General features: G+C 43.2%; 1 protein-coding gene across 18 annotated transcripts in view; it reads left to right on the plus strand.

Moving 5' to 3' along the window:
- The window catches only part of Sptan1 (spectrin alpha, non-erythrocytic 1), a 71,587-nt gene that overhangs the window by 19,883 nt on the left and 29,745 nt on the right, over positions 1-21,959 (plus strand). For 6 of the 18 annotated variants that reach the window (XM_013356660.4, XM_005321042.5, XM_040286443.2 and 3 more), the window contains exons 3-23: positions 241-381; positions 646-792; positions 2,880-3,013; positions 3,184-3,328; positions 3,404-3,558; positions 4,246-4,381; positions 7,148-7,249; positions 7,965-8,102; positions 9,203-9,313; positions 9,908-9,985; positions 10,113-10,268; positions 10,450-10,654; positions 11,121-11,302; positions 11,645-11,888; positions 12,082-12,204; positions 12,742-12,959; positions 14,649-14,741; positions 14,914-15,048; positions 17,552-17,700; positions 18,748-18,807; positions 19,927-20,125. In XM_013356660.4, coding sequence (XP_013212114.1) covers positions 241-381; positions 646-792; positions 2,880-3,013; positions 3,184-3,328; positions 3,404-3,558; positions 4,246-4,381; positions 7,148-7,249; positions 7,965-8,102; positions 9,203-9,313; positions 9,908-9,985; positions 10,113-10,268; positions 10,450-10,654; positions 11,121-11,302; positions 11,645-11,888; positions 12,082-12,204; positions 12,742-12,959; positions 14,649-14,741; positions 14,914-15,048; positions 17,552-17,700; positions 18,748-18,807; positions 19,927-20,125 — 3,051 coding nt within the window. Of the gene's footprint in view, positions 1-240; positions 382-645; positions 793-2,879; positions 3,014-3,183; positions 3,329-3,403; positions 3,559-4,245; positions 4,382-7,147; positions 7,250-7,964; positions 8,103-9,202; positions 9,314-9,907; positions 9,986-10,112; positions 10,287-10,449; positions 10,655-11,120; positions 11,303-11,644; positions 11,889-12,081; positions 12,205-12,741; positions 12,960-14,648; positions 14,742-14,913; positions 15,049-17,551; positions 17,701-18,747; positions 18,808-19,926; positions 20,126-21,959 lie in introns of all 18 variants that reach the window. The other 12 variants (XM_013356662.4, XM_078048362.1, XM_078048363.1 and 9 more) reach the window with 3 other exon arrangements.

Genomic DNA, 21,959 nt, shown 5'->3' on the forward strand with positions numbered 1-21,959 from the left:
GAGCCCGATCTCTCAGAGCCAGTTGTAATCCAATTAAAAATCTGGTTTTTAGGGGCTGGGGATGTGGCTCAAGCGGTAGCGCACTCGCCTGGCATGCGTGTGGCCCGGGTTCGATCCTCAGCACCACATACAAACAAAAATGTTGTGTCCGCCGAAAACTAAAAAATAAATATTAAAAAAATTCTCTCTGTCACTAAAAAAAAATTTTAAAAACCCTAAAATCTGGTTTTTAATGTCCAGAGCCGTTTGCTGGAGCTGCACAGGCAGTGGGAATTACTTCTGGAAAAGATGCGGGAGAAAGGAATCAAACTGCTACAGGCCCAGAAGTTGGTGCAGTATTTGCGGGAGTGTGAGGACGTGATGGACTGGATCAATGACAAGGTACATTTTGGGAGGGAAGGTTTGAAGGTGGGAGTGAGACTACTGTGTCTCCACTGGATCTCTAGATACCTATTGAGTAACTCTGAAACCTGGGGTCTTTGGGACAGAGTTCTGTGAGAGGACCAAAATTAGAAACTGCACAGAAAACTATCCACTCCAACTAACATGGCCCATCTCTAATGTGTCTGGTTTGTGATAAGTTTCTGGGAACCTTTGTTCCCAACTGTGGGCTGTGACTCTGGCTCTATTATGGTCTTTGAATAGGAAGCAATTGTGACTTCTGAGGAGCTGGGCCAGGACCTGGAGCATGTGGAGGTTCTACAGAAGAAATTTGAAGAATTTCAAACAGATCTGGCTGCTCATGAAGAAAGAGTTAATGAAGTGAACCAATTTGCTGCCAAACTCATCCAGGTAACTAGCAGAGTGCTATTTGCTTCTCACAGCAGCAGGGTGTTAATCTTTAAGTATATTCAGAAGAAAATTTTGTTGACCCCTAATTTTTAAGTGAGTGAGTTTTTATAAGCATATCCAGGAGTTTTGTTCAGATATAAGTCAGGCCCTATACTGATTACTCCTCAATGAGAGCAAGCTTTTTAATTTGTGGCCTATAGCAGGAAGGGCAGAGTTCATTTGATCTGTCTCCTCCACCCATTTTGGGGCTGGGTGAAACTTTTATTGGGCTGATGAAGTCTGGTCTCTGGGTTTCTCAGACAAGGGTGTGGTGGCAAATGCTTGCTTGGTATTGGCAGATGTCCACCAGAGCCAATTGCTCCTCCCTTTCTTTTAACTTTTATTTTGTTCATTTATTTTTTATATTTTTGGTCCTAGGGATTGAATTTAGGGGCACTTGACAATTGAGCTACATCTCCAGTCATTTTTATTTTTGAAACAGGGTCTCACTAAGTTGCCCAGGCTGGCCTCCAACTTGAAGTCATCTTGCAGCCTCCCAAGTCACTGAGATTACAGGCATGGGCCATCCCTTACATTTTTTAAACAAATAAGAATATTTTAAATTATATACATCCCTTCCTTTTTGTGGATACTTCCCTGGGCTCTCTTGGGAGTCTGTGGGAATCTTTTAGTAAGTGTGAATGAGCTCTACACTGGTAGCTATGGAGCCCATAAGAGAGTGAGACAATGTTTCCCTAGATTCTCCTGTACAGTTATATCAGCTTCTTTTTCATTTTCCCCTGCCTATACAGAATCCAACTGCTCCAAAGTCATTAAATAGGAGAAAGTACAGTGTTTGCTTTGGGGAGATTTTATTTGAGGGGCAAAGATTTTAAATTTAGAGATGTGCTTCAGGGCTGGTACTTGTCCCCTTTTTCTGGTCAGTGATCAAGAGAATGAATAGATGGCATTCTTCAGAAATACCTTCCGAGATTACAGATACCTTCCAAGGGACAGTATCCCTCCCCAAATCCTGAGCCATCCCAAGGTTGTACTGGAGAACAGTCAGGTCAACCCCATGATCTCACAAGGGGCTCCCCACCCCCTGAAATATTGATTCACCTTATGTGAAATATTGATTGATTGATTGATTGATACTGAGGATTGAACCCAGGGGCACTTCACCGCTGAGCCACAATCCCAGTCCTTTTAATTTTTTATTTTGAGACAAGGTCCTGTTAAGTTGCTCAGACTGGCCTCAAACATGATGTCCTCTTACTTCAGCCTCTTGAGTCATTGGGATTACTGGTGTTTGCCACCATGCCTGGCATGTGTTATCTTTTTTTTGTGTGTGGAGATGGGGATTGAACCCAAGGCCTTGTGCATGCAGGGCAAGCAGTCTACCAACTGAGCAATATCCCAGCTCACCTGGCATGTGTTATCTTTAATTAAAATAAAAGAAAATATGGGCTTGGGTTGTGGCTCAGTGGTAGAGCACTTGCCTAGCATGTGTGAGGCACTGGGTTCTATTCTCAAGACTACATATAAATAAATAAAAATAAAGATCCATTAACAACTAAAAAAAGATATATAGGAGGCTGAAACATGAGGATTGCAAGTTTGAGGCCAGTTTCAGCAACTTAGATCCTGTCTAAAAATATATAACAATAATAATAATAAATTTGATTGCTGGGGAAGGAAACTTTTAAACTAATGCCTATAGTCTGACTCCAGGAACAAACCTGAGCCCTGAACAGAACATGTGTGGGCAACAGTGCTTAACAACCTAGAAACATTTGAGATAACCAGATTTTTGAGGACTTGGGGTAGTTGTGTGCGTTGATGGAGCTGCACAGAGTTGGAGCCAAAATTGCACCAACCTCTTTGTAGATTAAGCTGTTGCTTCTAGGGAGGTGTAAGAGGTAACTGACAATTTCTTGAGCCAAACCGCAGCTCTCTTTATTTCCAACAGAAGAACAGTGTTTCTTCTGTTAAGATTTTCTTTATTATGAAGATTTGCCCACATACATAGATGGAGGAGCCAATCCCAGGGTAATTAGTTGGAGGAGCCAGAGATGTCAGGTAAATCCAGCCTCTTCCCTGTTTAGGAACAGCATCCTGAGGAGGAACTGATCAAAACCAAGCAGGATGAAGTGAATGCAGCCTGGCAGAGGCTGAAGGGACTGGCTCTTCAGAGACAGGGGAAGCTGTTTGGGGCTGCTGAGGTTCAGCGCTTTAACAGGTACCAGCCCAGAGTGGGCTTTGGATCATGGGCATCACCTGGGAAGGGCTTAGGAAAATCCAAGGCATGTACTGATAAGTTGCAAGAGCTGACCAGTCCTGACCTGTGTGGCAGTCCTAGTTCTAGAGAGTCATCATAACTGTGGGATAACTCGTACCTTTATTCCATAGGGATGTGGATGAGACAATCAGTTGGATTAAGGAAAAGGAGCAGTTAATGGCCTCTGATGATTTTGGCCGAGACCTGGCAAGTGTTCAGGCTCTGCTTCGGAAGCATGAGGGTCTGGAGAGAGATCTTGCTGCTCTAGAGGACAAGGTTGGTTTTGAAAACAGCTGATTCTATAAATGTTACAAGGGTCAGGAGAGTGTATCTAATAGAATGTGTTTCTAGGTCAAGGCCCTGTGTGCTGAGGCTGATCGCCTGCAGCAGTCCCACCCACTGAGCGCCACCCAGATCCAAGTGAAGCGAGAGGAGCTTATTACAAACTGGGAACAGATCCGCACCCTGGCAGCAGAGAGACATGCACGGCTCAATGATTCATACAGGTGAAAATAATCTGCCAATGCTTAACAGCCAAGATCATTCAACTCTATTATACAGAGGAGGGGAGGGCAGAGTGAAGGGTGGGTTCTGTGTATGAAAGTTTTATATATCCTGCCAGGTAACACCTACTAAGAAAATGCACATCATTTTTCTCACTTATATTTATTTGGAGACTAGCAACTGATAAAGTCCAGGATATATTTAGTGTTTATGACTTCCTGAATTCTTCCATCCTCTCTCACTTCATTGTGGCTGATAGAAATGGAAATATCCCCTTAGCCATCTGAGTATCATGTGAAAATATATCATCCTGTTATAAAAATTGAGTAAATCAAGTATTGGAAAAGAATAAAAGAATGCTTCTTACTCATCTGGGGGTGTCTCTGGGAATAAGACAGTTAAAATGTGGGACATTGACCAGCCTGGGCAACATACCTATCTCAAAGACAAATAAGCAAAATGTGAGACAAGATTGAGGCATTATAGTGATAGATGCTGTTTCAAAGGATTGATTTCAGCCTTCTCTTGTTTTCCTTGCAGAATAGATTGAGAAAATATTCTATTTCCCAGGATTAGAGTTTGTATGATTAGGCATGCAGGAATGTAGAATTCAGAGCATTAGGGAGGCCATCTTCCACTCTAGGGCCTCTATTAGAGGGATTTAATGACATATCTTTGGCTTCCCTAAGGCTTCAGCGCTTCCTTGCTGACTTTCGTGACCTCACCAGCTGGGTGACTGAGATGAAAGCTCTCATCAATGCAGATGAGCTTGCCAATGATGTGGCTGGAGCTGAGGCCCTGCTGGATAGGCACCAAGAGCACAAGGTAATAGAAGGATCTTCCAGAAGTGAAGACATTAACAGATAACATGTCAGTACATCACTGAGAAGCCTATGAGTTGATATTATTGGGACATATTCACTGGTGGCTTTTGTTGTAAGCCTTGTTGGTTTTAGCTATGGAGACCTGCTCTGCCTGCTTTAGTGCAGGGTAAACTATGACCCATAAAAGCAAAGAGGTGAGCTTTGGCATGGTAGAGGTGCCACTATTTTGCATATCCATCTATGCCATCTTAAAAAATGAATTTCGTAGTTGATTTGAATAGATCTAAATTTCTTATTCTGATGTTTTCCCCAAAGTATGTTCCATGGAAAACTACTTACATATTTTTTTTCCTAAATTTTTTTTTTCAGTTGTATATGGATACGGTATCTTTATTTATGTGGTGCTGAGGATTGAATACAGTGCATTTCACATGCTAGGCAAGTGCTCTACCATTGAGCTACAATCTGACCCTTTTATACAAGATCTTAATATGCTTTACCTCGAAAAGGGGAGTAGGTTTTCTAAGTAATAATGAGTATAGGTACTTGGAAAAAATCTTATAAAAAGGGTATGCAGGACATTTGCAAAGAAAGCTTTGAAACTGTGCTGAAAGACATTAAAAGAAAAATGAGTAGGTTTTGTGTATGTGTGTAAGAGAGACAAATGCTGGGGATGGAACTAGGGCCTTGAGCAAACCAGGGAAGTGCATTACCACTGAGCTATGTCTCTCCTAGCCCCCTTTTTTTTTTTTTTTTTTTTTTTCAAATTTTCATCAGAAATTTTATTCCTGATGTGGGACAGATTCCTTCCTTCCCCAAAATGTTATGCTACCCTGGTGAGACCTAGAAAACTCTCCCACTATCTCCAGGGAAGGAGTGAGAAAGAAAAGGTGCTGGGGACAGGGAAGGCTTTGCAGTTCCCCGGCCCATTTATCTTTCCCTTCTCAACAGAGAAGAGCTACTCCTTGCTGTTTCTCTCATCCACTAAATCCCTTCAAGAAAAAAAATCTATCACTATTTTTTAAATATATATATATATTTTAGTTATAGATGGACACAGTGCCTGTATTTTATTTTTATGTGATACTGAGGATCAAACCCGGTGCATCATGTGTGCTAGGCGAGCACTCTACCACTGAGCAACAACTCTAGCCCCAAATCCATCATTATTAAAAAAAAAAACAAAAAACCAAATCTCAAGTATTGGTGGGACATGAGGTTATGGAGTAACCAATAGGAAAGGGAGGGGGAAAGGAGCAGTGGGTATCACTGCTTCGCAGGGCTTCATCCTTGCTTCATCCTGTAGCAACTGTACGTCCAGCTTGTCTGCTGGCAACTGCACATAGTGGACCACTGGTCTCTGGATGAAGCAATTTTTCACTGATAACGTGAGGATATCTCCCAGGGTTTGTAACATTGATGTCAGTATAATGTTGAGATACTGATCCATGGATGCTTAGATCATTCTTGAGCTCCACAATCACATCCTTGACCACAAAGGACTTTAAAAAAGGAGTAAAAGAGCATGGTGCTGGTGCCGCACACTGCCCACTGTATCAGGAAGGAAAAGGCTGGGTGCCATGGGCTGGAAGCCCTACAGGTCTGCCTATGGAGTTGGGTGGATTCACACAGGCGCAAGGAAAGCGCTGTGAAAGCTGCAGCACTGACTGGGAGAGGAGCCCAGTCAGAGGGGGAGATAGAGCCCAGAGGACCATGAAGCCAGGAAAAGGCTGTATTTTATTTTGAATTTTAGGGTCTTACTTAATTGCTCAGACTGGCTAGAACTTTCAGTTTTTCTGCCTCAGCCACCTGAGTAGCAAGGATTATAGGTATGCACCATCACATCCAGCTGTACATAAGGAGGGTGGGTACTTAACTCCTGTCCCATACTGGGGATAGAACCCAGGGCCTCTCACATGCTAGGCAACTGCTGTACTACTAAACTACATCCCCAGCCCCTAAGGAAGAACTGACTAGGTAGAATTACTTGCCCAGGGCATGGATAGAATGATCCTCTTATAAATTCTTCACAGGACATGGGCACTCAATGAAATTACAGTCAAAAGTCCCCAACAGGTGGGGCTGGAGTTGTAGCTTAGCGGTAGAATGTTGCCTCCTATGTGTGAGGCACTGGGTTCAGTTCCCAGCACCACATATAAATATGCAAATAAAATAAAGGTCTATCAACAACCAAAAAATATTTTTAAAAAATGTTCAATAGGGGAGTGTATGTGTGTGTATGTGGAATAAATAAGCTATGTGGGGGAAAAAAGTTCAAAAATAGCTGAGATAATTATTTTCTTTGTTTTTATACTGAGGATTGAACACAGAGGCACTCCTCCACCAAGCTACATCCTCAGCCCTTTTTATTTTAAGTCTCACTAAGTTGCTGAGGTTTGAACTTGTGATACTCCTGCTCAGCCTCCCCAGTCCCTGGGATTACAGGAGTGTGCCATCAGATGGTTCAGCAATTGAGATAATTTTGAAGAACATGGTAGGGGTGGGAAGGGATTCACCCTATGAGGTACTAGAAAATCATAGTAAACAAATCCACTTGGCACAGGGAAGACAGAGTCCAGTGGAAACCTGATGCATGACAGAGAGGCCTTGCAGAGCCAGTGGAAAGGACTTCTCAGTCAGTGGTGCTTTTATGTTTGGTGATCCAGAATGATATATGTGGTAGTCTGATTTGGAATGATTGTTTGAAATGCAGTAACTTATTTTTCTTTTGCAAGTGGCTGGGAATAAAATGCCCTTTTCTCTACAGGGTGAAATCGATGCTCATGAAGACAGCTTTAAGTCTGCAGAGGAGTCAGGTCAGGCCCTGCTAGCTGCTGGTCACTATGCCTCAGACGAAGTACGGGAGAAGGTAAGAGAGGGGCAAGGGCAAAGGAGCTCATGAAGAGGAAGCCAGGCTCCCAAGGCCTCAATGTCCAGATGTGACATTCACCATCATGAATAAGAATATGGCCCATGCTTCTGCCTGCAAGTAGCAGTTTTTCCCTTCAGAGATTTAAAAAAGTGTATGTACATGTACAATACGCTGATTGGTCCCAAGGACAGTTTCTCTTTGGAACCTATTTGATGTGTTTCTTACTTATAAGGGACTTTGAGAGAGCTAGTCCTGTTTCTATAGTTAGAGCAAAGAGGAAACAGGTGTTTATAATATGAATCTAGAGCATTCATGAACTGAACAGATTTTAGGAAGCATAAACTCAGTTGACATTTCTCAGCTGAGAGTTCCTCCACCATTTAGAGGGCCTTTCTTTCAGATGGAGCCCTTTCGCTTCTACCTACCAGTCTACTTGGCATTTTTACCTAAAATCATTTGTAAAAATGTGACAATAAATTAATTCCAGGTTAATCAGAATAGGGCCATCCCTCTTATATTTAATATACATATACATAGCACTCAATGTTTATATGTTTCTGAGTCAAGGGTTATACGTACAAGTGCATGTAACTAACTCCTCACCTTCTGCAAATCAGAAAAGAGCCTGAAGGTTTGAATGAGTACTAGAATCCCCAGACAGTCTATGGCTGACCAGAAACCATAAAGCTGACCTTGCTTCCTGTCCCCACAGCTGACCATCCTCTCAGATGAGAGAGCCACCCTGTTAGAGCTGTGGGAGCTTCGCAGACAGCAGTATGAGCAATGCATGGACCTGCAGCTCTTCTACCGTGACACTGAGCAGGTGGACAACTGGATGAGCAAGCAGGAGGTAACTGGAGCAGAAGCCTTGTAAGCTGGGGAGGAATGAGGGCTATGCTGACCAATTCTCTTGTGGTTTGCTTAGTTTGTTTGAGGAACTCGGTGGCATTTCAGCTCTGATTCAAGCAGAGCTGGCAGAGGCCTGAGTAGGCTTCTGTTGGCTCTGCCAGCATCCCTCCCTGCTGAGATAGAAGGGCTCTTGGAAAAGGCCCTCATTTTTTTAAGATTACTGGGATAAAAAAACTTTCTACTGAAAAGGAGAGGGTTTGTTTTGTTTTTGCTTTTCTTTCTTTCTTTCATTTATTTTTTAGTTGTAGTTGTTAATACCCTTATTTTATTTATTTATTTTTATGTGGTGCTGAAGATCGAACCCAGGGCCTCACACATGTTGGGCAGGTGCTCTACCGCTGAGCCACGACCCTAGCACCTTGTTTTTGCTTTTCTCTTTGTGGTGCTGGGGATTGAACCCAGGACCTTGTGCATGCAAGGCAAGCACTCTACCAACTGAGCTATATCCCCAGCCCGTTTTTTGCTTTTCTTTTGTTACCCTTTTATTTGGTCTCACTAAGTTACCTAGGAACTTGCTAAGTTGCTAAGGCTGCCTTTGAACTTGTGATCCTCCTGCCTCAGCCTCCTGAGTTGCTGGAATTAGAGGCATGTGCCACTGCACGTAATTAGTATTACACTCATAAGTAATTAGTATTAATTCTTGTTCTTAGAATTAGTATTTTGTGTAATCCAAATCTAAGAGCAGCAGCAACATTGTTTGAAAAAATTTCAATAGAATATGGAACAAGAATGTCAGTGTTGCTGACTTGAGTTTTATTTTAATTTAATTTTATTTTTTTGCTTTTGGTGCTCTGGATTGAACTGAGCCTTGCATGTCTGTGCTAGGCAAGCGCTCTAGCACTGAGCTACACCCTGAGCCTCACTGGATTGATTTTAGATGAATCTGAAAGGACTTTAGACTTTCCAGAAGAGACCCCAGAGGTTTCATAGGCTTAGGATCACTCTTTTTCTTTTTGCATTTTGGCAAAAATATCCTTCACTTTCAAGTCATAGAAGATCAAAGAATGGGACATGATTCTAACTCTCATTTCTTTCTGCAAGGCATTCCTGTTGAATGAGGACTTGGGAGACTCCTTGGATAGTGTCGAGGCGCTTCTCAAGAAGCATGAGGACTTTGAGAAGTCCCTTAGTGCCCAGGAGGAAAAGATCACAGTAAGACTTCTTATTGTCAACATAACCCATAGAGTAAGCAGGAGTCCCCTCTTTTCCTAAAAGGATTCTGAGCCAATTTAATGAAGGAGCTATGTTCAAGGGATTCTTGAGGTGCTTAAAATCTGAAAAATGCCATCTTGTTCAGGACTTTATAGAAGGAAATCACATACTTGAAAAATCTTGTTCAGGCTTTACAGAAGGAAATTACTTACTTGATGTTTGTCTCCAAATTGAGATTTGCCTTTCACTAAAACTAGTTCAGAGTTAATGTAATGCATACTTTTTCTGTTGAAAACACATTATAGAAGCCAGAATTGGAAAGCTGTTAACCTCTATGTTAACAGAATTGGAAAGCTGTTAACCTGTTGGGTGCTCACACGATAGCTGATGTCAATGGACTTGAATGAGCACTTTTATTCTCTCTAGCTAAAAACATCAAGCAGAACCTTACAAGTTATGGGAAAATGTTGTCGTTACCAACTGTAGCTGTGAACCTTGGTTCACATTAAGGTTGAGGGTGTTTCATGACCTCTCTAGAGACCAGCCAGGTGGAGGAACAGTGCACATAGTGACAACTCTCATCTTCCTTCCTAGGCACTGGATGAGTTTGCAACCAAGCTAATCCAGAACAACCACTACGCAATGGAGGATGTGGCCACTCGCCGAGATGCTGTAAGTTCCGGATTTTTGTACTTCTTGCTTGCTGTATGCAGTTGTATTTTCAATGATAGTCACTGTAGTCTATCCCAATCTTTTTGGGAATCTGAACTGAAGATTCACAGGAGTGCCTGTCTTTCAGCTGCTGAGCCGCCGTAATGCCCTCCATGAGCGAGCCATGCGCCGCAGGGCCCAGCTGGCTGATTCCTTCCACTTGCAGCAGTTTTTCCGTGATTCCGATGAACTTAAGAGTTGGGTCAACGAGAAGATGAAAACTGCCACCGATGAAGCCTATAAAGTAACCATTAGTACTTGGGTAAAATAGTGTGGCTGAAAAAAGAATGGGATTCCACAAACTGAACTATTTAACACAAGCTGTTTTATGCAAACCTCCCCCGGCTTAAAGACAAGTACAACAGCAGCTCAGGGTAAGCTGGCATATTCGGATCTCAGAAAGGACTCTTCTCTTCCATTGGCAGGACCCATCCAACCTGCAAGGAAAGGTACAGAAGCATCAGGCTTTTGAGGCTGAGCTCTCAGCAAACCAGAGTCGCATTGATGCCCTGGAGAAGGCTGGGCAAAAGCTGATAGATGTCAACCACTATGCCAAAGATGAAGTTGCAGCTCGTATGAATGAAGTCATTAGTTTGTGGAAGAAGCTGCTAGAGGCCACAGAACTGAAAGGTAGAAGAATCTCATACCTGAGGGTGACAGGAACATTCAGAGTACCAGTCTTTCCTAGTTAGGTGTTCTAGGGATATAAACCACCCAGGGAAGGAGGGGAGATGACTTTGGGCATAGAGAGTATGTCATGTGCAGGAGTTACTTGGGTCCTTGATGCGTTGGTGAGTTGGTAAGTGTGGGTGAATTACTGGTTGCTGGGGAAGCCAGAAAGGAATGAATTGGGCCTTATCACTGAAAATCATGGTTGATCTGTGAGCCAAGGGCATTTAATAATTCTCAAGCGCCCTTACTTTGTAGTGTTAGACTGCATTCTAGGCAGCCTCCCCTTCAGCCTCTAGGAGGTGGAAGTGAAGCAGTAACTAACATTCTGACTCATACTCCATCACCAGCATACCATGGTTCATGAGCAGTATTAGAGGAAGGACCATGTAAACCAATAGACAGTTAAACTTGCTTCCTTGGACAGGAATAAAGCTTCGTGAAGCTAACCAGCAACAGCAATTTAATCGCAATGTGGAGGACATTGAATTGTGGCTGTATGAAGTAGAAGGTCACTTGGCTTCAGATGATTATGGCAAAGACCTTACCAATGTCCAGAACCTCCAGAAGAAGCACGCCCTGCTAGAGGCAGATGTGGCTGCTCACCAGGTGTAGTATGAATTGGGCCTTTAGATGGGGGAGTGACAAGAGGGAAGGATAGCAAGAATCTCCAGATGAGACTAGCACTGGAAGGGAGGGACATGTTTTGGTGTTTTAGGGAATGCATGTGCTGCCGTTCAATGAAGTTACTTCCTCAAAGCTTTCAGGAAGCCTAATGTGAGGGGAGGATTAGCAGAAAAAATTCTCTTGAGATGGGAGAAATACCATGTTGATTTTTCTTCATATGTGACAAAACCATACCCAAAGTAATAAAGTCAACCTAGAAGCGTTCTATGTGTAGTCATGCAGTACTAGTTCAAGCTTCAAGGCTTTGTTCTCTCCTCTTCCCAGGATCGAATTGATGGCATCACCATTCAGGCCCGTCAGTTCCAGGATGCTGGCCATTTTGATGCTGAAAATATCAAAAAGAAGCAGGAAGCCCTTGTAGCTCGCTACGAGGCTCTTAAGGAACCCATGATTGCCCGAAAGCAGAAGTTGGCAGATTCTCTGCGTTTGCAGCAGCTTTTCCGCGATGTGGAAGATGAGGAGACCTGGATTCGAGAGAAGGAACCCATTGCCGCCTCTACCAACAGAGGTCAGTGTTCCTCCAGCAGGTGGGATTCAAGCTACAGTAGGGCTGTGCCATTGTTGCATAAAGGAGACACATGCCAGAGGGAGCAAGACCACTTTTATTGCACTGGAACCCTGGTAGGAGCTGTGAGTAACAGTTTAGTGGTGATTTTTTTCTCTTTGTGGCTGGATGACAAGGGAGTGGTTTCTGCTTTCAGGCAAGGATTTGATTGGAGTCCAGAATCTGTTAAAGAAACATCAAGCTTTACAAGCAGAAATTGCCGGACATGAACCCCGCATCAAAGCTGTGACCCAGAAGGGAAATGCCATGGTGGAGGAAGGTAAGTGGTTGTGGGCAGTGAGTGTGGCCTGGCTCTGCTCTCCCCTTTCAAGCGTTGGTTAAGTGCATGGACTGCACACAGCAGATTGGACAGCGGGGTGAATCTGACATCTCCATTACTTCCTAACCATGTGACATTGACTGGGCCTTGCCGAACCTCAATTTCGCTGTAAGACAGAGATGCAGTGGGGATGACAGCGTCTCCCGATATAGCAGTTAACTAAATGAGCTCAACTGTGTATAGGGCCTGGGAAAGCTCTTGCAGGGAGAAGTCTCATAACTGAGAACTATGGAGCACTGCTGTTTTTATTAATTTTGCTAATGTCACTTATGCCTCCTTGGGATATCTGCTTCTTGTGATGTAGATAGAGTCTTGGTTTGAGGAGGCAGTCAAGGGCTAGAAGCTGAGCCCCTCATTAGAAATATAATTATGACAGGGCACACCTCCCTAGAACGTTGTGAGAAAGTAGTGTTCATAGCATACCAGAAGCCTTCTTGTCATTCTGTGTCAGCACACTTTCTGTTGTCTGCTCTGCAGGCCATTTTGCGGCAGAAGACGTGAAGGCTAAGCTCAACGAGCTGAACCAGAAGTGGGAGGCACTGAAAGCCAAAGCCTCCCAGCGGAGGCAGGACCTGGAGGACTCGCTACAGGCCCAGCAGTACTTTGCTGATGCCAACGAGGCTGAGTCCTGGATGCGAGAGAAGGAGCCCATTGTGGGCAGTACTGACTACGGAAAGGATGAGGACTCTGCTGAGGTAAGCCCGAGCTCAGGGGTGTCACACCTGCCAGAGAAAGAAGGCAGATTAGGAAAATGACTGTGTAGGGGAGGTGTAGCATCATGGCAGTTATTTTTTAAGGTGTTTTGGAATCTGGCTTTTACTTTTTATTATTGAAATTTAGTCATAACTAAAGGAAGAAGACATTTCCTATAACCTGTCTTCAACCATTAATGTTTGCCGTTTTTGGATCTGTTCTTCTGACCACCATATGCAGACATGCCTGTTTTCATACCAATACACACAACATACTAACACACATGTGCACATAAACCAACACACATACATCAGCATGCACCAATGTATATGTGCAAACACTAACACATGCAAACACTAACATGCACACCAGCACACATGTGCATACAAACCAACACAGCAAACACACCAACATGCACACAAACATACCAACACATGCAAACACCAGCACACAAATACACCAACATACACACCAACATGTATACACATTGTTTGGCAAAATATATATATATTTTTTACTATAGCTTTTAATTTATAAAGATCTAGATATAGTCTCCATACCTACCTCTTTTCTCACTGGCCTCTGGAAACCAGAATGAGTTTTATTGTTGAAATAAAAACCTCAGTACTAGTGGAGAATAAGAAAGCACCAAATGTGGAGAGGGAAGGGCAGTATATACATAGCCACTTTGTGGTGATTTCTTTTCCTTTTGTTTGGTTCTGGGGATTGAACCCAGGGGTGCTTAACCCCTGAGCCACATCCCCAGCCCCATTCTGTATTTTATTTAGAGACAGTCTCAGTGAATTGCTTAGCGCCTTGCTTTTTCGGAGGTTGGCTTTGAACTCGCCATCTTCCTGCCTTAGTTTTCTGAGCCGCTGGGATTACAGGCATGCACCACTGCGCCTGGCTCCCAGCCTTTTTATATTTTATTTAGAGACAGGATCTCACTAAGTTGCTGAGATTGGCCTTGAACTTGTGATCCTCTTACCTCAGCCTCCTGAGCTGCTGGATTTACAGGGGTGCATCACCTCGCCTGGCTGGTGACTTCTTTCTTAGAATGGGATGTGGAATCACAAATTTGTTTGCATATTGTTCTTTATGCCTTTGTGTATTTCAAATACTACAAAATTAAGTGGGTAAAACCAGAGTAGAAAGGGCTGGGGATATAGCTCAGTTGGTAGAACGCTTGCCTTAAATGCAAGTCACAGTTAATATTTCCCCAAATTAAATGTTTATCTTTAAAGAGGGGAGAAGCTGGGCATCCCAGTTACTCGAGCAGCTGAGGTAGGAGGATTACAAGTCTGAGGCCAACCTTAGTGAGACCTTATTCAAAATAAAAAGGTCTGGGGATGGGGCTGGGGTTGTGGCTTAGTGGTAAAGCACTTGCCTGGCATGTGTGAGGCACTGGGTTCAATTCTCAGCACTGCATATAAATAAAATAAAGGGTCTATTAATAACTAAAAAAAAAATTTTTCTTAAATGATCTGGGAATGTAGCTCAGGGGTAGAGCGCCTCTGGGTTCAATTCCCAGTACCACAAAACTAAATGAGTAAAGAGGGGAGAGAGTGCAGGGCAAGAGGGACTCACATCTTTGTGTGACTAAAATCTGCTTCAGGAGGGTGGCATGTTGTGAGACACTGAGGAGGGGTTGGGCTGTGTGTCCAGTGCTCCATGTGAGATTCTGGTTTCAGGCTCTACTAAAGAAACACGAAGCACTGCTTTCAGATCTCAGCGCCTATGGCAGCAGCATCCAGGCTCTTCGAGAGCAGGCTCAGTCATGCCGGGTAAGTGTGTCTCAGTTCCAGGTCCCTGGGGGTTAGGGTGGGGCCAGGAAAAGCTTTGGGGCCAATTACTGCCAGCAGATATTATGGCTGTCAGCATACACGGTAAATTTTGGGTAAAGCTGGATTCTGTTATTTGCTGAGAGGACACAATGTTCTTCCTTTGTATTTTCAGCAACAAGTGGCCCCCATGGATGATGAGACAGGCAAAGAGCTGGTCTTGGCTCTCTATGACTATCAGGAGAAGAGTCCTCGCGAAGTCACCATGAAAAAAGGGGACATTCTTACCCTGCTCAATAGCACCAACAAGGCAAGGCACAGAGACTGGCTGGCACACATTCACACCATCATGTTGTGAGGGATCTGTGGGTGGGTAGAGTATGGAGAGAGAGAGACAAGGGTCTCCTGTCTGTCTCCCACTTAGTATACATTTGTCCAGTGTGTGAGTCATTAGGAAGGTCACTGAACATGTCTCCTGCAGGTAGTATAGAGAGTCACACTCTCCTGGTGGCTTTTTCACATTGAACCTCTCCAGGTGGGATTCTTTCCCTTTGAGCCACGATCTGCTGCTTTGTGACTTGAATCTGTTGTTGTTTTCCATATTATATTGCAATACTAGGTATGGAATCTGCATGCTAGGCAAATACCTACCACTGAGCCACACCCACAGCACCTACCTGCTGTTTTTTGCAATACTGGGGAAGGAACCCATAGTTGCTGTACAGCTGAGTTACATCTACATAGCTTTTTATTTTTTATTTTGAGATGGGGTTCTACTAAGTTGTTGAGGCTGGGTTCAAACTCCTGCCTCAGCCTTCTGAGTTCTAGGATCTTAGGCATCCGTCTTTATGCCTGTCTTTGTTGGTTGTTAATCTAGACCTACAGCTGTCTCAGCTTGGTAGGTAGTTGAAGACAGCCAAGATGTCACCCTGTAGGTTTTGTCTTCTTCAGGTTAAATATTGCCTGGTTCGTCAGCTTTTTTCCTTGACACAAGCTGATTGACAGTGACAGAAACATTTGGAGGCATTGTTGAGAACCTCCTTATTCACTCATCTAGTTTACTGTCAGTGTTTTGGTTGTTGTTTGCAGTATTGGGGATTGTGCATGCCAGAAAAGCGCCCTACCACCAAGCCCTTTTTGTATTTCAAAGCAGAGTTTATTTTTTATTTCAAAGCAGGGCTTCACAAATGGCTGCGCAAGCACTCTACCACTGAGCTGCATCTCCAGCCTATTTTAATTTTTATTTTTCTTTCTATTTTGGGAGGGGAACTAGGGATTTAACTCAGGGGTACTTAACCACTGAGCCACATCCCTCAGCCCTTTTTTGTATTTTATTTAAAGACAGAGTCTCACTGAGTTTGCTTAGCACCTTTTGCTAAGTTGCAGAGGCTGGCTTTGAACTCATGATTCTCCTGCCTTCCAAGCTGCTGGGATTTCAGGTGTGTACCACTGCACACAGCTTCCCCAGACTTTTTTTATTTGTTGTTTTATTTTTAAACAGGGCCTCACTAAGTTGCCTGGGCCAGCTTCAAATTTGCAATCCTGCTTTAGGCTCCCATGTTACTCGGATTACAGGCATACTTCACCACTCCCAGCTATGGCCCTTTTAAAATTTTAATTTAGTCGAGTGTGAGGGGTGCAAGCCTATAATCTCCAACTCAGGAGGCTGAAACAGGAGGATCAAAAGATCAAGGCCAGCCTCAGCAATATAGCAAAGCCCTAAGCAACTTACCAAGACCCTGTCTCAAAATAAAAAGTAAAAAGGAGCCAGGCACAGTGTTGTACACCTGTAATCTCAGCATTTTGGGAGGCTGAGGCAGGAGGATTAGGAGTTCAAAGCCAGTCTCAGCAATTTAATGAGGCCCTTAGCAACTCCTTGAACCCTTTCTCTAATAAAATACAGAACAAAAAGGGCTGGGGATGTGGCTCAGTAGTAAAGCTCCCCTTTATTCAATCCCCAATACCAAAAATAAGTAAGTAATGCCAGGCACCATAGTACATTTCAATAATTCTAGCTGTTCAGGAGACTGAGGCAGGAGGATTGCAAGTTCAAAGCCAGCCTCGGCAACTTAGCAAGACCTTCCATCCCCATCTCAACATTAAAAAATTTTTAAAAAGAGATAGGGATATGGCTCAGTGGTTAAGTGCCCCTGGGTTCAATCCCAGGTACCAACCTCCAACTCCCCCCCCCACCCCCCCAAAATCAATTAATTAAATAATTTGTCTTACATAGTTTTACTAAATTGTTTAGATTGGCTTTGGACTTGCCGTCTTCCTGCCTTAGCCTCCTGAGTAGCTGAGATGATAGGTATGCACTGACATGACACCTGTCTACAACTGAGTTGGGTTTTGTTTTTGTCTTTATTTTTACAGTATTTGGGAATGAGCCCGGGGGTGCTCTGCCACTGAGCTACATTCCCAACACTTTTTATTTTTTATCTTGGGACCGGGTCTTTCTATGTTTCCTAGGCCTGCCTGGAATTTATAATCTTCTAGCCTCAGCCTCCTAGCTACAACTGAGGTGTTTATTGAATTTAATTTTGACTTACTGAAAGTTAAATAGTATTGGCTGAAGTATTGCACAGCACAGTTCTGGAGTCTCTAAACAAAGGGAAGACAGTCCTTTGTGGTTTCTGGCATTTCTGCTTCACCTGTGACTCTGTGCATGACAGTGCACAGTGACTGATTCTGTCACAGCTTCTTAAAATGCTCAGAGCTCTCTTAGGTGTATATGTGCACACAGATACACAGGCCTACACGGGTTCTTTCTCAGGAAAGGAATTGTTCTCATTTCTCTTCCTTTTTTCTCTTAGGACTGGTGGAAAGTGGAAGTGAACGATCGTCAGGGTTTTGTGCCGGCTGCGTATGTGAAGAAGCTGGACCCTGCCCAGTCAGCCTCCCGGGAGAACCTCCTAGAGGAGCAGGGCAGCATAGCACTGCGGCAGGAGCAGATCGACAACCAGTAAGGGGCACACAGTTGACACCAAGGGTCAGGCATCACTAGGGGCTTGGTCTGTGCCCTGCAGGTGTAGGTGGAGTTTTGAGGCCTCTGCAGCTAGTCTGCCTTCCTCTTGCTTTCCCCAAGTCACTTTTAATCCACCTACCTCCCTGTTTGAGCCTCAAATCCCTGATACCTTAATCTCCTGTGTTTCATTTTTCTCCCGTTTCTTTTTCTAAATGGCATTTTTCTAAACATTGCCGTCTTAATCTTTCTCTTGTGGTTCAAGATGCTTTTTTGAAATGGATTTTCAGATTTTTTCACCCCTCGGATGTGCCTCCCTCTTTGGATGGCTGCTTAGAGAACTTTTCTCTGTACCATAGCTTTGTATTCTAAGGATGGCATTTATTTTTTTGTGGAATGTCTCTATCCTCGTTACTATAGTTAAGCCACCTTGTTGACTTGTGCCCTCTCTTAGGGCATATCTTACTCCTAATGAGATCAATGGCTTTGGATGCTTGGGAAGCATCCAGAACATGCATTCCCATTAGAGTTTATAACAGTGGAACTCTTCTGACTCATAATGGTTCTTGAAAACGCTAGAAATTATTTGTGTATGTCCAGACTCTCTTAGTGTTGAGATAAGGAGAGATTTGGATTCATGTTCTTATCAGCAGCCTTGGTCATTAATACAAGAGCAGAAACGTTGTCATATATATATGGCTAAATTGGCTATTATCAATCAGCAAAATTTCTTTCCAAGTGCATTTTGTCCCTGGGCTTTGTTCTGTGAAGTTAATAGTGCTTGCAGTACAGGAAAGTCTGCCTCAAGCATGGCAGATGTGTCAGGAAGATGAAGGTGAACTAACACTCTGATTTAAATTTTCCTGCTTCTTCCCTACTATGATTTCATTCATGGCCTGGACTGCTTCTAAGAGCTTTTGAGTGACTCCTTAATTTTCCCCACTCTAAGCATCCATCATTATGGCACCAGTCGGAGCTGTTGCTTTTCATCCCTGTGGATTAATCCCACTAATTTGTGCATGCTTTTGCTGTACCCCCTCTGTGCAGGACACGCATAACTAAGGAAGCCGGCAGTGTATCTCTGCGTATGAAACAGGTGGAAGAACTGTGAGTAGGCCAAGAGCCTCACTGGGCTCCCTGTGTCCACTGCTAGCCTGTCCATCCTCCCTCTGCTGCTTCTCTCCAAGGCACTTATTCATCTAGGAAGATGAGGTGGTGGGAGGGGCAGGCATCTGTGCAGCAGCTTTGCTGGCAGGAGAGAGGATTCGGTGAGCTGTGCTGCGGGTGACTGCTGCTCTCATCAGTTGCTTTATGTGCAGCTGTGCATTCAGAGTGGTGTTGGTCCCCTGCTCTTGGTTTCCTGGTGTACTCCACTGTCACCAGCCAATGTGAAGGCGAGCCTGTGGAATCCTTAGGAGGAAGGAAGTCGAATGACTCTCTTAGAGTGCCTGCATTCCTTGTAACTCATTGCTTTTTTGTTTGGGAAGCTTAGATTTAATGGTGATTTTAGAATTTTTTTTTTTAACTTTTAGTTTTTTTATCATTTGTCATTCTCATGTCTCTAAGGAGAGTGGGAGTTCAACTTTTTGTACTTCAGTTCCCAAGGGTTAGAATAGTCTTTGATTCTTCTTAGGACTTCCTGGTAATGAAACTGTACAGGTACTCTGTACTCTATCTGATTGCCCTTCTGAAGTTGCCATGACTTTCTGAAAAACAAGTCTATAATTTTATAAATGTCCTACTGATCCAAAGATACAGACATCCTTATGAGTTTGTTTTAAAGTCTGGTGTACCTTCTACTTGGAGGCTGCTTGGAGAATTATTTAAAAAAAAAAAAATGCGAAAACCCTCTGTATATATTATGCAACGTCATCTCACTCTCTGCTGTGGTCGCATGAACCCTGTGTTTCCATGCTAAATGCTTGGGTTTTGGTCATCTGGTCGTGATGTTGTAAGTGCAGGATTGGCTTGGGATGTGTGTGCCTAGCTGTCGTGGCCACCTAGTTGTGAAGGCTACAGGGTATGCTCATCCCCGAGGCTGTGGTGTGGGTGCTTGGAATCCTCATCCATGCATTCTGGTCCTTTGTCACTAGGGCACCATCTTTACAAACTCATGCCTTGAATCGCATCTTGGAGACACCTAGTGGTTTGAGTTTGTGTTCTCATCTCTAGTACTTACCATCTAACCACTTCTGCCCTTCTTGTCACCCTCTTGACTTACATCAGATATCACTCTCTGCTGGAACTGGGGGAGAAGCGGAAAGGCATGTTGGAGAAGAGTTGCAAGAAGTTTATGTTGTTCCGTGAGGCAAACGAGCTGCAGCAGTGGATCAATGAAAAGGAAGCTGCTCTCACGAACGAAGAAGTCGGTGCAGATTTAGAACAGGTCGAGGTGCTGCAGAAGAAATTTGATGACTTCCAGAAGGTATGGGATGTCTTCACAGATGAGCTTGGAAATCACTGATTTGTTTTCTTATTTTTTGTTTGTTTGTTGTTGTTTTTTTAATTTTATACCTTTATATTTATATTGTGCTGAGGATTGAACCCAGTGCCTTGCATGTACTAGGCAAGCGCTCTGCTACTGAGCTACAGCCCTAGCCCCTGGTTTTCTTGATTTTTTTGACCACAGATTACTGAGCCTCTACTCCTCTACCTCTCCAACCCTTTTTATATTTTATTTTGAGTCAAGGTCTCACTAAGTTGCTTGGGGCCTTGCTAAATTGCTGCCTCTGGCCTTGAACTTGAAGTCCTCTTATCTCAGGCTTCCAAGTTACTGGGATTATAATCATGCATCATGGTGCCCAGCTCTTTTTTTTTTTTTTTTTTAAATGAAGTAAAATTTATGTAACAAAGTTAACCATATTAAAGCATAGGATTTGGTGGTATTTAGTACCTTCATGATGTTATGTTGCTACCACCTTTATCTAGTGCCAAGACAGTATTACCTGAAAAGAAAACCATATATCCATAAAGCAATCACTGTGCATTTTTCCCAATGCTCAAAAGCCTTAGCAACTAATCTACTTTTTTTTGTTTTGTTTTGGTGCTACAAATTAAGCCCAGGGCCTGTTGCATGCTAAGCAAACATTCTACCATTGTTCTTTGCATCTGAATTTTTTGTCGTTTTTCCTAAGCTACAGATGGACATAATACCTTTATTTTATTTATTTATTTTTATGTGGTGCTGAGGATTGAACCTAGTGCCTCACACATGCTAGGCAAGGGCTTTACCACTAAGCTACAATCCCAGTCCCTATGTGTAGATTTCTTATTCTGCACATTTCATATAAATGGAATTGTGATTTTTTTTTAAGTGATTGGTTTCTTTTATTTAATGTATTTTTAGAATCCATCCTTATAGCATGTATTGGTGTTCCATTTCCTGTTACTGGTGAATAATAGTCTATTGTATGATTTAGCACATATTTTTGTTATATTCAGAGTAAGAGTATTCTTTTTTTGGAGGGGTACTAGGGATTGAACTCAGTGACATTTGGGCACTGAGCCACATCTCAGCCCTGTTTCGTATTTTAGTAGAGAGGAACTCACGATCCTCCTGCCTTAGCCTCCCAAGCCGCTGGGATTGCAGGCATGTACCACTGTGCCCAACTAAGAGTATCTTTTTTTGTTGTTTTAGTAGTAGATGGACACAATATCTTTATTTCATTTATTTTTATGTGGTGCTGAGGATTGAACCCCTTGCCTCAAGTATGCAAGGCAAGCGCTTTACCTCTAAGCTACAACCCCAGCCCCAAGAGTATCCTTATAACCAATTAAAATGTAGGAGGATGAGCTGGGTGCTGTGGCACATTCCTATAATCTCAGCGGTTTGTGAGGCTGAGGCAGGAGGATCGAAAATTCAAAGCCAGACTCAACAATTTAGCAAGACCCTCTTTCATACAATAGAAGACTGGGGATATGTGGTTCAGTGGTTATGCACCCCTGGGTTCAATGCCCAATATAAAACAAAAAAGTGGGAGAAGGATGTCTCTCCCTGCCTCACCTCTGCTTACCTCTTTTTTCTTTCTCTCCCTCCTTTCTCTGTTCTTTAGTCATGGGACTTTAAATCAAATTTTAACACTGTTTCTTCCCTTAAAAATATTTACTTAAATCTACATTTGAAGTGAGTAATTATTTTTTATCCATAATTAATCAAGTAAATTTGAGACAGACTGCTTCTAGAACCCTATTATTTTTTCCCTTGATAGCTGCAGTCAGGATTTCCTGACCCAGACCCCTTGAAGAGTAGAGAAAACAAT

The sequence above is a fragment of the Ictidomys tridecemlineatus genome, chromosome 4 (genome assembly GCF_052094955.1).
Source record: "Ictidomys tridecemlineatus isolate mIctTri1 chromosome 4, mIctTri1.hap1, whole genome shotgun sequence".
Classification (NCBI taxonomy): domain Eukaryota; kingdom Metazoa; phylum Chordata; class Mammalia; order Rodentia; family Sciuridae; genus Ictidomys; species Ictidomys tridecemlineatus.